This window comes from Apostichopus japonicus, chromosome 22 (assembly GCF_037975245.1).
Source record: "Apostichopus japonicus isolate 1M-3 chromosome 22, ASM3797524v1, whole genome shotgun sequence".
Taxonomy (NCBI): Eukaryota; Metazoa; Echinodermata; class Holothuroidea; order Aspidochirotida; family Stichopodidae; genus Apostichopus; species Apostichopus japonicus.
The window spans coordinates 21166682-21184073 of record NC_092582.1 but is presented as its reverse complement, the minus strand read 5'-3'; the positions used below and the strand labels follow the sequence as shown (position 1 = coordinate 21184073).

At 35.3% G+C, this 17392-nt stretch overlaps 1 protein-coding gene across 2 annotated transcripts in view; it reads left to right on the top strand.

The window, feature by feature from the left end:
* Nucleotides 1–15358, top strand: part of LOC139963603 (kinesin-associated protein 3-like) — a 38985-nt gene extending 23627 nt beyond the window's left edge. The window contains exons 18-20 of one of the 2 annotated variants that reach the window (XM_071964541.1): nucleotides 17–134; nucleotides 6429–6445; nucleotides 13073–13204. In XM_071964541.1, coding sequence (XP_071820642.1) covers nucleotides 17–134; nucleotides 6429–6438 — 128 coding nt within the window. In that variant the 3' untranslated portion in view covers nucleotides 6439–6445; nucleotides 13073–13204. Of the gene's footprint in view, nucleotides 1–16; nucleotides 135–6428; nucleotides 6446–13072 lie in introns of both variants that reach the window. The other variant, XM_071964540.1, reaches the window with a different exon arrangement.
* Nucleotides 15359–17392: the final 2034 nt, after the last annotated feature.

The following is a 17392-nucleotide window of genomic DNA, read 5'->3' as shown; positions in this document are numbered from 1 at the left end:
CTCTCTCTTTCTCCAGGTTATGAAGATGGTGAATTGTTTGATGGTACAATGACTCCTGACTATGTAGATGAGTTTGGTCATCCACTAAATGATGGCTATCCTGCAAGACCAGAATCTGCAATGTTCAGAAATGGGTGAGTAGTCAAAACCACGTACACAATGCACACTATGAGTTAATCATAATGCTCCATAGGGTTGGGCAATATATCAAAAATTATTATTATCGCAATAATATTTTTTCAGTACGATATTTTTTGAGGATTGAACAAATGACGATAATTTCTTGTGAAAGAAATTTGAAATAAATGTGGAAAAAAATGCGATTATCCTTCCTCCGTTTTATGTGTAAATGTTATTCTAGCATTCCATGGTTAAGAAAGTTGAAAAGAAATAAAGTTTATCAACTTCATTTACTGACTTTTGAACTTTGTAAAAAACCCGTCCTTTACAACATTGACTGTATAGAGAAAAAACTCTGAAAATCAGTAGAGAAATTACAAATTGTGTACGTATTGTAAGTTGGTACACCTTTCAATTTTACGAAAGATCAAGGAAAATACTTTCAAAAAATCATGCGAAACTGGCATATCGTGCTAAATGCAACTAATGTCATGTAAACAAGGCTTTAGTACACCCATTTATGAATAAACCATACGACAACATCTGGTGTTAAGCGGGGGGAAAAGAAAGTATTTCTAGAATTTCCACAAAAAAAAGGAAAAATTAATATCCTACCATAGTTAAGTGTATAGTAAATAGCCTAACCACTTCGTCGGTTACGGATCGTACGTAACAACAAAAACACAACTACTTGTATTTTGCGAAGTTGACGTTTTCTACAGGGACATGGAAACAATATTTAGCATTTAGTTAATCATGCCAAGTGGCCTAAAATATGGGATTAAAAGGTTTACTTTCATAAAAATGGCCATACTGTAGCTATTGGGGCCTTGATATCGTGCTATGTCTGTATGCTATAGACTGTGCCTGGTGTATCATGGGGAATAGATTGTTTTGTTCATGCGGAGGAGTCGGTTAGCTTGAGGTGTGTTTTACTTACCTTAATGTTACGGGGATATATACTTTTCTTGAACGTCTAAGATAATATTTCGCATAACTTTACCGATCCTTTACTGACTGACCTAATTAATTCTAGAGTTGAGCCAAAATAGTTTACTTCATGAAAAGTTTTCGGAAACGTGCCAAAAATGTTAACAAACAGGTGTTAGACAGGAGGGTTGTTTGGCAAGGTACCTGGGAATATTCGCAGCACATGTACAGTAGCCTACCGTGATATTTAAGTAGGGGTAAACACTGCAGTTGTCAGTGATAGTGCACGCTGTTCATTGTTAGGCAGTCTAGAAACAGGGCTTTGCCGAACGTAGTTTGTTTCATAATATCGACGGTTTTGTAAGTTAAACTTTTCAAAGATTGTAAGACAGATTAAATCTCTTTTCATTTTATCACATAATATAGCTACTCTAACTTGTCATTTTCAAATTTTCATCAGTTTCGTGACAATTGAAATTCAAAAAGTTGCCAGTATTTTGAATCCTCAACTGCAAATTTTTTATTGCCAGACACGCAAATATACTAAAATTTTCCGGGGACATTCGCCCCCTGGACCTTACACAAGGGGTTCCACCCCTTGACCCCACAGGGGCCATAAGGCGGGCCCCTGGACCCCACGCTATTATGCTTGCACGCAACAGGGGTTGGTGTGTTCGCTGCGCGAAAACATCGGTGGGAAATCGGCAGTTGTTTTTAGTGTGTTTAACACACTAAAAACAACAAGGAAAAATTATCGTAATTATCAAAATATCGCGATAATTTTTGAACTATTTATCGTGACGTTAAAAAACAAATATCGCCCAACCCTAATGCTCCATCAATTGATTTCATCAATATAAGGGTAGCTTTTGGTTTAATCTGATTTCAGATTACATGGCTGTCTTCCAAATATTGGAGTTCTATTTAAAGCTCAAATGAGGCATAATATAACATCAATCGTAGCCATTTAAAAAGAAATTGGTGATTTCAAGTCCTTCTGGCAAATGTGTCACCCATACACTTTTGTTACATTAGAACTAGTCACATTCATGTTTTTTTAAACATTGAGTCAACAAAATAGAAGAATGCTATTAAAGATGAAGTTTGTAAGTTAAGGAAATGAGTGTTATTGCAAATGGTGTTGAAAAGTCTTCATGTTCAGTTCAAAATCATCCTTTTTTAGTGTTAAAAATATGTTTTCAAGAGGAAGCCTCGAGAACACTTTATGTGAGGAATACTTGTCAAATATTAGTTGTCTTATAAATGTAAATATACACTTAATATTTCTTAATGCTTATTTCATGAGCATTATCCATAAGGCAAAGGAGGCTTTCCAGAGAAATGTTTTAAGGTTAACTAAAGTTTGATGATTCCAATTTGAGACTAACACTTCCTAAATATTTTTTTTTGTATGACAAAAGGAAAAAATGGTTAAAGGTATAGTTTGGTATAACAGGTTGAAATTGTAAGGAAAAGAGCAGAATTCTGAAGAAGTACTCACGATTTGAGGAAAACTCCGAACTGTTGAAGGTTACTATGGCCCATATGGGCCACTGTAGCATAAACAACTAAAATCATTTAGCAAAGATAACCAAACTGGCCATCTTTTTGATAGCTTCCTACCTACTGCCATTGGTGATTTAGCTTGGTTTGGTCTTCAAAGAGGACATAGTTTAAGAAAATTTGGTATCACCACTTCCCCCTTCCCCTCTTCAAAATGGCCCCATTGCTCTGAATGTGTAATAGCCCCTACAATGAACAAGAAGCTGTGATTTGAAATGCCCACAATTTTGGCATTTGATAAATGTTTGTGGGCTGATAAGCTGTTGGCATTCTGTGTTACATATTACCTCATTGTTGTATTCTCAATTGCATGCCTACACTATCTAACAAAGGACTGACAGGAAGGCTTGTAAAATAGGATCAGATATGTCAAGTACAGGGATGACAATGTAATAACTTTTGGTTAATCAGTTATTCAGATGCAACTCTCTATTTAAGATAAATTAACCTAAAGACCCTTATAAGTAATATGTAAATATTGTACAACAATACTGCACTTTTGTGTACATGCAATATATTGATGGAGTTATTCTTAACCCCACCTATATGATATATGTATACATCACATCTGTGCAAGGATATTGATGGGATTTATATTTACCCCACCTACATTATATATATGTATCATATCTGTGCATTGGTATTGATGGGATAATTCTCCACCCCACCTATATGATATATGTATCACATATCTTTGCATTGGTATGGATGGGATGATTCTCCACCACACCTATATGATGTATCATATATCTTAGCATTGGTATTGATGGGATTATTCTCCACCCCGCCTGTATGATATATATGTATCATATATCTTTGCATTGGTATTGATGGGATTATTCTCCACCCCACCTGTATGATAAATATGTATCATATGTCTTTGCATTGGTATTGATGGGATGATTCTCCACCCCACCTATATGATATATATGTATCATATATCTTTGCATTATATATATATGTATGATATGTATGATACATATATATGTATCACATATCTTTGCATTGGTATGAATGGGATGATTCTCCACCACATCTATATGATGTATCATATATCTTAGCATTGGTATTGATGGGATTATTCTCCACCCCACCTGTATGATATATATGTATCATATATTTTTGCATTGGTATTGATGGGATTATTCTCCACCCCACCTGTATGATAAATATGTATCATATGTCTTTGCATTGGTATTGATGGGATGATTCTCCACCCCACCTATATGATATATATGTATCATATATCTTTGCATTATATATATATGTATGATATGTATGATACATATATATGTATCACATATCTTTGCATTGGTATGAATGGGATGATTCTCCACCACATCTATATGATGTATCATATATCTTAGCATTGGTATTGATGGGATTATTCTCCACCCCACCTGTATGATATATATGTATCATATATTTTTGCATTGGTATTGATGGGATTATTCTCCACCCCACCTGTATGATAAATATGTATCATATGTCTTTGCATTGGTATTGATGGGATTATTCTCCACCCCACCTATATGATATATGTATCATATATCTTTGCATTGGTATTGATGGGATTATTTTCCACCCCACCTGTATGGTATATATGTATCATACAGTATATCTTTGCTTTGGTATTGATGGGATTATTTTCCACCCCACCTATATGATATATGTATCATATATCTTAGCATTGGTATGGATGGGATGATTCTCCACCCCACCTATATGATGTATTATATATCTTAGCATTGGTATTGATGGGATTATTTTCCACCCCACCTATATGATATATGTATCATATATCTTAGCATTGGTATGGATGGGATGATTCTCCACCCCACCTATATGATGTATTATATATCTTAGCATTGGTATTGATGGGATTATTTTCCACCCCACCTATATGATATATGTATCATATATCTTTGCATTGGTATTGATGGGATTATTCTCCACCCCACCTGTATGATATATATGTATCATATATTTTTGCATTGGTATTGATGGGATTATTTTCCACCCCACCTGTATGATATATATGTATCATATATCTTTGCATTGGTATTGATGGGAGTATTTTCCACCCCACCTGTATGATATATATGTATCATATATCTTTGCATTGGTATTGATGGGATTATTTTCCACCCCACCGGTAAGATATATATGTATCATATATCTTTGCATTGGTATTGATGGGAGTATTTTCCACCCCACCTGTATGATATATATGTATCATATATCTTTGCATTGGTATTGATGGGATTATTCTCCACCCCACCTGTATGATATATATGTATCATATATCTTTGCATTGGTATTGATGGGATTATTTTCCACCCCACCTGTATGATATATATGTGTCATACTGTATATCTTTGCATTGTAAGCCTACCTGCCTCCTTTGTTAGGCAGAAACATTAATTCCGCAAGAATTTTTCTTGCAAAGTTGAAACAAATATTAAAACAAGTAAACAAAAGGGATCAAAGTTTAATTGCTGACCTTTCTATTTGTGTTAAATAGAATGAAACATTTGATTGGTTTTGATATTAAACATTACCTCTGCAGTTACGATGGAATATGTCCATGTGTGTCGACATGACTTGTTTGTAAATGCAATATCTCATCAAGGGAATGCTGCATCGATTTCATTGTTTTGTATTCTTGTTGACACATGACTTAGTTTACTGGAGAATTTTCACTCTCTTACACTTGATACTATATTCAACTTACCATAATGTTGCTTTTGACAGTTTAAAATATTACTATCTTTGGTTGCTATTGAAGATGTTTACCAAGTGTCGAGGTTCAGCATTCGTTTGTTTCATTGTTTTATTTAGATCTTTTATTATGTTTTTGATTACTTGTCCAAGACAAAAAATAATCTATGTGATAAAAAAGTTCATGATGGATTAATATGATGCTTGGTGTATGGATTCCACTCCATGATTACAAAAAACCAATTGTTACCATATAGAAAGAAAGGTCATCAGAGGTCAAACTCTGAAAGCCTTGTCCACATGATAATTCCCTTAGTAAATCTTTGATGAACTTGATACTTAGTTTTGAGTAGAAGAAGGAAAAGTTTCATGTAGGTCAAAGGTTATTTGAGGTCACAAGAGGTTAAAGAGGGCTCCTCTGGAAAGCAGTGCTTCTTCACTGAGCAGGACTACTCTCATTAAAGATTACAATAATAAAAAAATAAAAAAATTATAATAAAGTCTGAATACCTTGTAAAGCACAGATGAACTTCACATGTAATATGTGGATCCATGATAGTGAGTGCAAGAATCCTTTTGTTTTTGAATGTCATTTGAAGTCAAAGACCCAACCTCCAAATGTAAAGCTGGCAATGAACTTCATAATTTGTGTATAGGATTCTCCTTGGTGAGTACGAGCACTCTATTGGTTTTTTTTTTTGGGGGGGGGGGGGGTCAACTCAAAGGTCATTTGCACTCAACTATTTAAAAACGTGTGCAATGTTACATTGAAAGTTTTCAAATAGAATGTGGCAAGGAATAACTCAGCCTTTTGGTTTCCTGGCGTAAGGTTTGGTTTCTCATAAAGTATTGCTTCATAATCTCCAATTTATCTAATTTTGCAGGTTGCTGACATTTTTCTGAGTTTGCCACAATTGGCCTGACCCAAATTGTTCACCTTGTTATCAGACCCTATGTAACTTACACATTGTATGTTATTTCATATTAACTGCCCTCAGAAAGATAACAGCAAAATATATGAGTATAAACAAAGTTGTGTTAAGTTCTACAAAGAATCGAACCATAATATTTTCTGGTAATTTTGTTTTTCACAGTTCCCTGTGAATAGTTGGTTTGTATTTATTTATGTTTACCTCCCTGACTGTTTCCTTTGTTGAAAAAAACTATGTTCATCTGTAATGGCTCATTGGCTCTTGACTCTGTTAAGTGTGAAAAGGAAGACAGTCTTTCTTACCTTTTATCAAAAGATAGGAAAGTAAAGTGAAGATTCATGCATGAAGATATATTTGTTGCAATAACAATGTGGTGTGCATATGTTGCTATATGGAGTGTGGCTGCCCCCCCCCCCAAATCCCTCCCCTCTCCCATTCACCTCTTTGCTCTTTCTTTTATAATGCTAGTTGTCCAATTAGTTTTTGTTGGTTGTTCATAGCTGCTCTATTTTGTGCTAGTAACTGGCCATGTTACCACCCATTATGAAACTAGTTACCTACCTTCTTCATTGTGCACTAAATGGCTTTTTTGCTGTGAGGCACTCAAGAAGTCATAGTAAAGGTTTTCAAATAACTCATCATGTGCTAGCTTAACATTGTGTAAGACGGTATGTGCTTGCTAAACATTGTATAGGTAAGATGGTATATGCTAGCTTAACATTGTACAGTATATGTAAGATGGTATGTGCTTGCTAAACATTGTATAGGTAAGATGGTATGTGCTAGCTTAACATTGTATATGTAAGATGGTATGTGCTTGCTAAACATTGTATAGGTAAGATGGTATGTGCTAGCTTAACATTGTATATGTAAGATGGTATGTGCTTGCTAAACATTGTAAGATGGTATGTGCTAGCTAAAAATTGTATAGGTAAGATGGTATGTGCTAGCTAAAAATTGTATAGGTAAGATGGTATGTGCTTGCTAAACATTGTATATGTAAGATGGCATATGCTAGCTTAACATTGTATAGGTAAAAGGGTATGTGCTAGCTTAACATTGTATAGGTAAGATGGTATGTGCTAGCTAAACATTGTATATGTAAGATGGTATGTGCTTGCTAAAAATTGTATATGTAAGATGGTATGTGCTAGCTTAACATTGTATATGTAAGATGGTATGTGCTTGCTAAACATTGTATAGGTAAGATGGTATGTGCTACCTAAAAATTGTATAGGTAAGATGGTATGTGCTTGCTAAACATTGTATATGTAAGATGGAATGTGCTAGCTTAACATTGTGTAGGTAAGATGGTATGTGCTAGCTTAACATTGTATATGTAATATGGTATGTGCTAGCTTAACATTGTATAGGTAAGATGATATGTGCTAGCTTAACATTGTATAGGTAAGATGGTATGTGCTAGCTTATATTGTGTAGGTAAGATGGTATGTGCTAGCTTAAAATTGTATATGTAAGATGGTATGTGCTAGCTTAACATTGTATAGGTAAGATGATATGTGCTAGCTTAACATTGTATAGGTTAGATGGTATGTGCTAGCTTATATTGTGTAGGTAAGATGGTATGTGCTAGCTAAACATTGTACAGGTAAGATGGTCATATGTGCTAGCCTAACATTGTATCTAGGTAAAATGGTATGTGCTTGCTAAACATTGTATAGGTAAGATGGTATGTGCTAGCTAAACATTGTATTGGTAAGATGGTATGTGCTAGCTTAACATTGTATATGTAAGATGGTATGTGCTAGCTTAACATTGTATAGGTAAGATGGTATGTGCTTGCTAAACATTGTATATGTAAGATGGCATGTGCTAGCTAAACATTGTATAAGTAAGATGGTATGTGCTTGCTAAACATTGTATAGGTAAGATGGTATGTGCTAGCTTAAAATTGTATAGGTAAGATGATATGTGCTAGCTTATATTGTGTAGGTAAGATGGTATGTGCTAGCTTAACATTGTATAGGTAAGATGGTATGTGCTTGCTAAACATTGTATATGTAAGATGGCATGTGCTAGCTAAACATTGTATAGGTAAGATGGTATGTGCTTGCTAAACATTGTATATGTAAGATGGTATGTGCTAGCTTAACATTGCATAGGTAAGATGATATGTGCTAGCTTATATTGTGTAGGTAAGATGGTATGTGCTAGCTAAGCATTGTATTGGTAAGATGGTATGTGCTAGCTTAACATTGTGTAAGATGGTATGTGCTAGCTTAACATTGTATAGGTAAGATGGTATGTGCTTGCTAAACATTGTATATGTAAGATGGCATGTGCTAGCTAAACATTGTACAGGTAAGATGGTATGTGCTAGCTAAACATTGTATAGGTAAGATGGTATGTGCTTGCTAAACATTGTATAGGTAAGATGGTATGTGCTAGCTAAACATTGTATAGGTTAGATGGTATGTGCTAGCTAAACATTGTATAGGTAAGATGGTATGTGCTAGCTTAACATTGTATATGTAAGATGGAATGTGCTAGCTAAACATTGTATAGGTAAGATGGTATGTGCTAGCTAAACATTGTGTAGGTAAGATGGTATGTGCTAGCTTAACATTGTATATGTAATATGGTATGTGCTAGCTTAACATTGTATAGGTAAGATGATATGTGCTAGCTTAACATTGTATAGGTAAGATGGTATGTGCTAGCTTATATTGTGTAGGTAAGATGATATGTGCTAGCTTAAAATTGTATATGTAAGATGGTATGTGCTAGCTTAACATTGTATAGGTAAGATGATATGTGCTAGCTTAACATTGTATAGGTAAGATGGTATGTGCTAGCTTATATTGTGTAGGTAAGATGGTATGTGCTAGCTAAACATTGTACAGGTAAGATGGTCATATGTGCTAGCCTAACATTGTATCTAGGTAAAATGGTATGTGCTTGCTAAACATTGTATAGGTAAGATGGTATGTGCTAGCTAAACATTGTATTGGTAAGATGGTATGTGCTAGCTTAACATTGTATATGTAAGATGGTATGTGCTAGCTTAACATTGTATAGGTAAGATGGTATGTGCTTGCTAAACATTGTATATGTAAGATGGTATGTGCTAGCTAAACATTGTATAGGTAATATGGTATGTGCTAGCTTAAAATTGCATAGGTAAGATGGTATGTGCTAGCTAAACATTGTATAGGTAAGATGGTATGTGCTAGCTTAACATTGTATTGGTAAGATGGTATGTGCTAGCTAAACATTGTATAGGTAATATGGTATGTGCTAGCTTAAAATTGTATAGGTAAGATGGTATGTGCTTGCTAAACATTGTATATGTAAGATGGCATGTGCTAGCTAAACATTGTATAGGTAAGATGGTATGTGCTTGCTAAACATTGTATATGTAAGATGGTATGTGCTAGCTTAACATTGCATAGGTAAGATGATATGTGCTAGCTTATATTGTGTAGGTAAGATGGTATGTGCTAGCTAAGCATTGTATTGGTAAGATGGTATGTGCTAGCTTAACATTGTGTAAGATGGTATGTGCTAGCTTAACATTGTATAGGTAAGATGGTATGTGCTTGCTAAACATTGTATATGTAAGATGGCATGTGCTAGCTAAACATTGTACAGGTAAGATGGTATGTGCTAGCTAAACATTGTATAGGTAAGATGGTATGTGCTTGCTAAACATTGTATAGGTAAGATGGTATGTGCTAGCTAAACATTGTATAGGTTAGATGGTATGTGCTAGCTAAACATTGTATAGGTAAGATGGTATGTGCTAGCTTAACATTGTATATAAGATGGAATGTGCTAGCTAAACATTGTATAGGTAAGATGGTATGTGCTAGCTAAACATTGTGTAGGTAAGATGGTATGTGCTAGCTTAACATTGTATATGTAATATGGTATGTGCTAGCTTAACATTGTATAGGTAAGATGATATGTGCTAGCTTAACATTGTATAGGTAAGATGGTATGTGCTAGCTTATATTGTGTAGGTAAGATGATATGTGCTAGCTTAAAATTGTATATGTAAGATGGTATGTGCTAGCTTAACATTGTATAGGTAAGATGATATGTGCTAGCTTAACATTGTATAGGTAAGATGGTATGTGCTAGCTTATATTGTGTAGGTAAGATGGTATGTGCTAGCTAAACATTGTACAGGTAAGATGGTCATATGTGCTAGCCTAACATTGTATCTAGGTAAAATGGTATGTGCTTGCTAAACATTGTATAGGTAAGATGGTATGTGCTAGCTAAACATTGTATTGGTAAGATGGTATGTGCTAGCTTAACATTGTATATGTAAGATGGTATGTGCTAGCTTAACATTGTATAGGTAAGATGGTATGTGCTTGCTAAACATTGTATATGTAAGATGGTATGTGCTAGCTAAACATTGTATAGGTAATATGGTATGTGCTAGCTTAAAATTGCATAGGTAAGATGTTATGTGCTAGCTAAACATTGTATAGGTAAGATGGTATGTGCTAGCTTAACATTGTATTGGTAAGATGGTATGTGCTAGCTAAACATTGTATAGGTAATATGGTATGTGCTAGCTTAAAATTGCATAGGTAAGATGGTATGTGCTAGCTTAACATTGTATATGTAAGATGGTATGTGCTAGCTTAACATTGTATAGGTAAGATGGTATGTGCTTGCTAAACATTGTATATGTAAGATGGTATGTGCTAGCTAAACATTGTATAGGTAATATGGTATGTGCTAGCTTAAAATTGCATAGGTAAGATGTTATGTGCTAGCTAAACATTGTATAGGTAAGATGGTATGTGCTAGCTTAACATTGTATTGGTAAGATGGTATGTGCTAGCTAAACATTGTATAGGTAATATGGTATGTGCTAGCTTAAAATTGCATAGGTAAGATGGTATGTGCTAGCTAAACATTGTATAGGTAAGATGGTATGTGCTAGCTTAACATTGTATAGGTAAGATGGTATGTGCTAGCTTAACATTGTATAGGTAATATGGTATGTGCTAGCTAAATATTGTATATGTAAGATGGTATTTGCTAGCTAAACATTTTATAGGTAAGATGGTCATATGTGCTAGCCTAACATTGTATCTAGGTAATATTGTATGTGCTAGCTTAAAATTGTATAGGTAAGATGGTATGTGCTAGCTAAACATTTTTTTGGTAAGAAGGTATGTTCTAGCCTAACATTGTATAGGTAAGATGGTATGTGCTAGCTAAACATTGTATAGGTAAGATGGTATGTGCTAGCTTAAAATTGTATAGGTAAGATGGTATGTGCTAGCTAAATATTGTATAGGTAAGATGGTATTTGCTAGCTAAACATTTTATAGGTAAGATGGTCATATGTGCTAGCCTAACATTGTATCTAGGTAAAATGGTATGTGCTAGCTTAAAATTGTATAGGTAAGATGGTATGTGCTAGCTAAACATTTTTTTGGTAAGAAGGTATGTTCTAGCCTAACATTGTATAGGTAAGATGGTATGTGCTAGCTAAACATTGTATAGGTAAGATGGTATGTGCTAGCTTAAAATTGTATAGGTAAGATGGTATGTGCTAGCTAAATATTGTATAGGTAAGATGGTATTTGCTAGCTAAACATTTTATAGGTAAGATGGTCATATGTGCTAGCCTAACATTGTATCTAGGTAAAATGGTATGTGCTAGCTTAAAATTGTATAGGTAAGATGGTATGTGCTAGCTAAACATTTTTTTGGTAAGAAGGTATGTTCTAGCCTAACATTGTATATGTAAGATGGTATGTGCTAGCTCAACATTGTATAGGTAAGATGGTATGTGCTAGCTAACATTGTATAGGTAAGATGGTATGTGCTAGCCTAACATTGTATAGGTAAGATGGTATGTGCTAGCTAACATTGTTTAGGTTAGATGGTATGTGCTAGCTTAACATTATAGGTAAGATGGTATGTGCTAGCTCAACATTGTATAGGTAGTATGGTATGTGCTAGCTAAATATTGTATAGGTAAGATGGTATGTGCTAGCTAACATTGTTTAGGTTAGATGGTATGTGCTAGCTTAACATTATAGGTAAGATGGTATGTGTTTGCTAAACATTGTATAGGTAAGATGGTATGTGCTAGCTTTCACAGTAAAAGAACTTACCAATCTATCTATAGCCCACAGGATTGCACCACTTGATTTCTCCTATCCATGATCTTCAACAGTGGGCTCTCCTTCTACTGCTGTGCTGTAGGTTTTAATTCATGTTTGTCATGTGACTGTGAGGTGTTTGTCCCAGTGGTATTTGCTCTGCACTGTACGTAGTAAGGACTTACATTAAAGCCAGGCACATTGTTTGTCTTCATGCTACAAATTGTAAATGACTTGATTAGTTAACAGATGTATATGCCACAGAAAGGTTAAAATTGGAACCATGTCTTATTTATTGGTTTCCTAGTCATTTCCATTGATAGTGCAATTTTTCGTCTATAGGGCCCCATTGGAAATGGCTGACTTTCTGTCAGCCTTATGGGTTTAGCTCCTGTTACTCTTTTTTTCTCTTCAATTCCGTCCCTTTTGTCTTTGTAATATTTTTGTATTTGAACAATCTGAGTGCGAATCAAATCAAATCAAATCGAGGACAGCAATATATTGAACCTGTCCAACCTTTTCAAAAAACATTCCTGTTGTACTTATTTAAGGTTGATCAGTTCAAACCAAATGTTGCTCTGCATCTTGAAGAACAAGCTTTGTTTGAAACTTCACTGTTGAGTTTTCGTTCACAAGTTCCGTCATGCCCATCACTTGCCCAATTTTCAAAGCATTTGTTAACTTAGTTAGTCTTTCTTTATTTGACAGTGCTGGTATTGAGATGGCCGATGGATACGGGATGCCCATAGACGGCTACCACCATATTCCTGTTGATGAGTTTGGAAATCCAATAGGCAGTCTTGAATTTGAGGATTACCCCTATAGTCACTGATAGTACAGACTGGATGTGCAGAAAGACTGGATGTGAAATTCATTAGAATCAGATGTGAAGACATCAATCTTAACTACTCTGTAATTTCTTCATTCTTTTCAAGGGAACACTTAAAGCAGTCCTATTTTACCTGATCCTAACGATACTGTGTCTCAAAGAGAATAGTCTCGGTTAAATTATTAGAAGAAAGATTTCTTTGTGCTTATTTTGTTGTTGCTATCTTGAAGTATAAAAATAGTGAAGAAACTGATGAAGTAGACCAGAGTGAAGAGTGTATTCTGTATATGGCAGGTAAGTCTACACCACTGGCATTGGAGCAGAGTTAGTGGGATGGGGAAGAGGACAGTTGTTGGCCTATACCAGGGAGTTGTTTCCATAACATCTCCCTGCCTATACTGTGTGACAGTATCCTGTTCAGAGGGGATATATATATTCTTATAGTGTGATATATATTACCTGTTTTCCACCACATGGTCATCTTGTAGCATGATTGTGCAGTTAGTTATTATATTGGATGCAGCAAAGCCTATGATATGAATTCACGAACATTGGCTTCAGTGCAACACATTCAGATTCTGGTGGTGCTCTCAGTACTTTAATATTGGTAATTGAAAGCACCACAAGTAACACTGTTAAATGCTTTGAACATAGAGCAAAGTTGACTTGATATTTTAGAGATGCAATGTTGCAGGGTGTGTGGAGGCAGTTCAAGACTGTGTTGATTAAATTTGACATTTGAATGGTGAAGTAGCAGACCTGCACACTCTCTAATATATTTTAGACATCTATAGTGTCAATCAAAACAGGATATTATGGAAATAACGACGAAACAAATTCTGAACACATTAATAAATGTAGTGAGAAGACGTTCAGGTCAAGTCTCAGATTCAATCAAGTTTAATTGGTTTGGTGATATGTTCAGTCTTGAGTTATTTGTTTTTCAGGACTAGTAGAAGTGTCAGTATTGGGTTGGGTTAATAATTAATGAAGCTGTTTGAAATAAGTACATAGAGCCAACTGCAGCCTTTTGGTCACCCTTTCACTATTCTGCAGGAGTCTTTCATTACATGACACCCTCACACAAGTTGTTTCATGTGCTGAGTTTGATGTTGTATTTCTTTCTGTATTTTTTGTAATGTGTCAGATAGCTGTCCTTCATAATTTATTTATCTTATTTCTGCTATGTTTACAAGAAAATAGTGGCAGCTTGATTCTTTATTAACTGAAGGTAAATACCTGAAAGCTGGTCAGTTCCATTGGGTGGACAAATCAAACTAAGATAATGTTAATACCAGTTCTCTCAATGTGAAGTTATAAGATTGTGTGCAATAGAATTTAGTATTAATATACACCTTGTTAGTGTTTGGAATAAGATGTTTTTATTATGTGTTTTTTGTGTGTGTTTCATGAAATGCTTTAATAAGCTCAAATGGGAAGTATAAAGTATGTTATTTATTTCCCATTTTTTCCTGAACCTTAAATCCTTATACTGTAGTCTGCAATGTGTTCAGAGCATTACGTTTTATGCTGCTTCATGTCCATGACTCTTTCTATCTGCTTGATAGTGTAATGTTAGTTTGTCACACACTCTATCTGTTCTTGTATTAGTCATTCTTACTTATTTGATGTTTTTATTTTTTATTTATCACATTGGGAGTAAAACAAGAAATGTTGGTAGAGGTCAAAATTCTTTAAAGCTCAGTGCAGTTTTGACTTGAATTTGCCAGACTTATGTGGTACTGTGGCTCAACTGTTGTAGCAATGATATAGTGTCTGTAAACCTAATCTGTATCTTTAGACAAAAACTTGCAACAAGAACAACTAAGTAAGATTTTTCATTGATACAAAAAAAAAAACCTGAAACATGACATTAGCTTTGTGGGAAACATGCATTCCTGTAATTGGATTAAAATGTAAATAATTTGAAATTTAGTAAGAGCCTTATAAAAAGCTGAAATGCTTGTTGAAATTGAGACCATAGGTGTGGGTGACCACTGATGATCTAAACAGCAGATCTGTTTCCAGTTTATTTCTAGTCCCACAGTTATAATTGCTGTGAGGGTCACTGTTGTGTCATATTTATATACTTGATATTATTTGCAATGACATATCTCTGCAGTTCGTTACTTGATGAAGAGACTATATAAAGTGTTAAAAATGAACATGGTGTTTTCTGTATTTTTTTCTTCATCCTCCAACAAGAGTAAATTTGTCTGTGATGTAAGTTTATTATTGTGTGATGCATTCCCATTGTATACCTGACGGTATTGTCTTTAGTGACATGATTTTTCTTTTAATTTATAAATCGATGTTGTGTCAAGAGCGCCGCACCTTTCTCCATGTTATGAATGGACGTTATGTCTGATCATGTCCGACTCGAGGAAGTTATAGTTAACGTCTCGGAAGTCAAACATATTTAACGGGTGGCACTTTCGGTAGCATTGGGTAGAGGGTACGGAACATGGTTCCTGCCCTGGAGTTGGTTTACGAAGCCTAGTAATGACAGATCTGCCATATCTCCAAAAAAAGTTAAACATTGAAAGTTCCAGTTGAACTTTCGAAGATTTAGTCTCTTCTCCTTTCACATTAATGTAAAATAATCACGATACAAAATGGTGGACTCGCATGCAGTGGCGTCACCAGACTTTTCAGTATGGGGGCGGGGGGGCACAGGGGGGTACCAGTATTTGATGGGGGCACTTAGGTGGATACGGATCGCCGTCCTGGGGGAGGGGTCTAAGGGGAGGGGGTGGCCCCCTCCCTTTGGAAAATTTTCGCATACGGAGGATGGACTAGATGCAAAATGGTGCCACATTTGATGCTAAATTCGATCTGAAGATATCCCAGGAAATTGCTGTTTTTGAGGTAATGATTTTAACAACGCGCAGAATTTTGCAGAGGATATGAACCACATGCTGTCGATATTATGCCTAACACTATCAATAGAACCTACATTTGTTGAATTAATGTGTGCATGACCCCCGACTCCTTTCTTGTCCTTCTCGTTTTCTCCCATTATCTATTAAGATGTAACAGGTTCCAGCATCGTTATTGGCTCCTATCAGGGATCTCACCATGCAATCCAAAGTTTGATCAACACATCGAGTATGGCTCAGTATGCAGGTGTGAACATTCACCATTTGTTCCTACAAGCATCTGACCTCAAATGACCTCTGCACCCCCTACACAACAGGGTTAATATATGGGTCCACAAATATTGAATTACTGTGCTTCTTTGTCCTTATGAGAAACCAACTCAGATGATGGGAGTTGAATATATTTTTTTTACCAACCCAAATCTCAGATGGGGAGCACTCGGGGGGGGGGGGGGCAGTGGCGTACGCAAATTCCAGTTGAAATTTTGAACTGGGTTCAACTGGAATTTTCTATACGGAAATTGGCCCAAATTTGAACTAGGTTGAAATGGGTGAACTGGGTCCAACTGGTTCAACTATGTTTTACTGGGTCCAACTGGTTCAACTATGTTTTACTGGGTCCAACTGGTTCAACTATGTTTTACTGGGTCCAACTGGTTCAACTATGTTTTACTGGGTCAACTATGTTTTACTGGGTCCAACTGGTTCAACTATATTTTACTGGGTCAACTATGTTTGCTGGGTTAAACTGGGTGAACTATGTTTTACTGCTTTTATTTTTAAATAGTTTAAACTGGGATTCTCAACTGGTGTTATCTGCACAATATAACACCACACTATAAGAAGTTTTCATTATTTTTACAGTAGATCTATACTGTATGTGTTAGGGTGTTAGCCACTGAAAATAAATGTTTGTTCTTGATCAGAGAACTCTGGGTTTGGTGTGATGACCAAATACAGAGCAAGACACATAAAAAAATGGAGAACTCAACTGGATTGGATCAAAAGAAATTATAATTATGAAAAAGAAACAAAGTACAGTTGATCTTGGATCAGTCAAAGAATTAAATGAAATAACTTACAGTGGTGAGGTGCGCACCCAAAATATAAAGAAATACACTTAATTTAAAAGTATGTTCTGGTGATTTGGCCTGCTGGTGATATCAAGTATTCTACGACCTCAGATCTTCCACGACATCAGATCTACAACATCAGTATAGTTGATCCCCAATAAATGGTATGTCCAATCCCAACAAAATACAGTAGTATCCTTTAATTTATATGAAATATTGTCCAGGGTATCCTTTCAGTAAAATAATG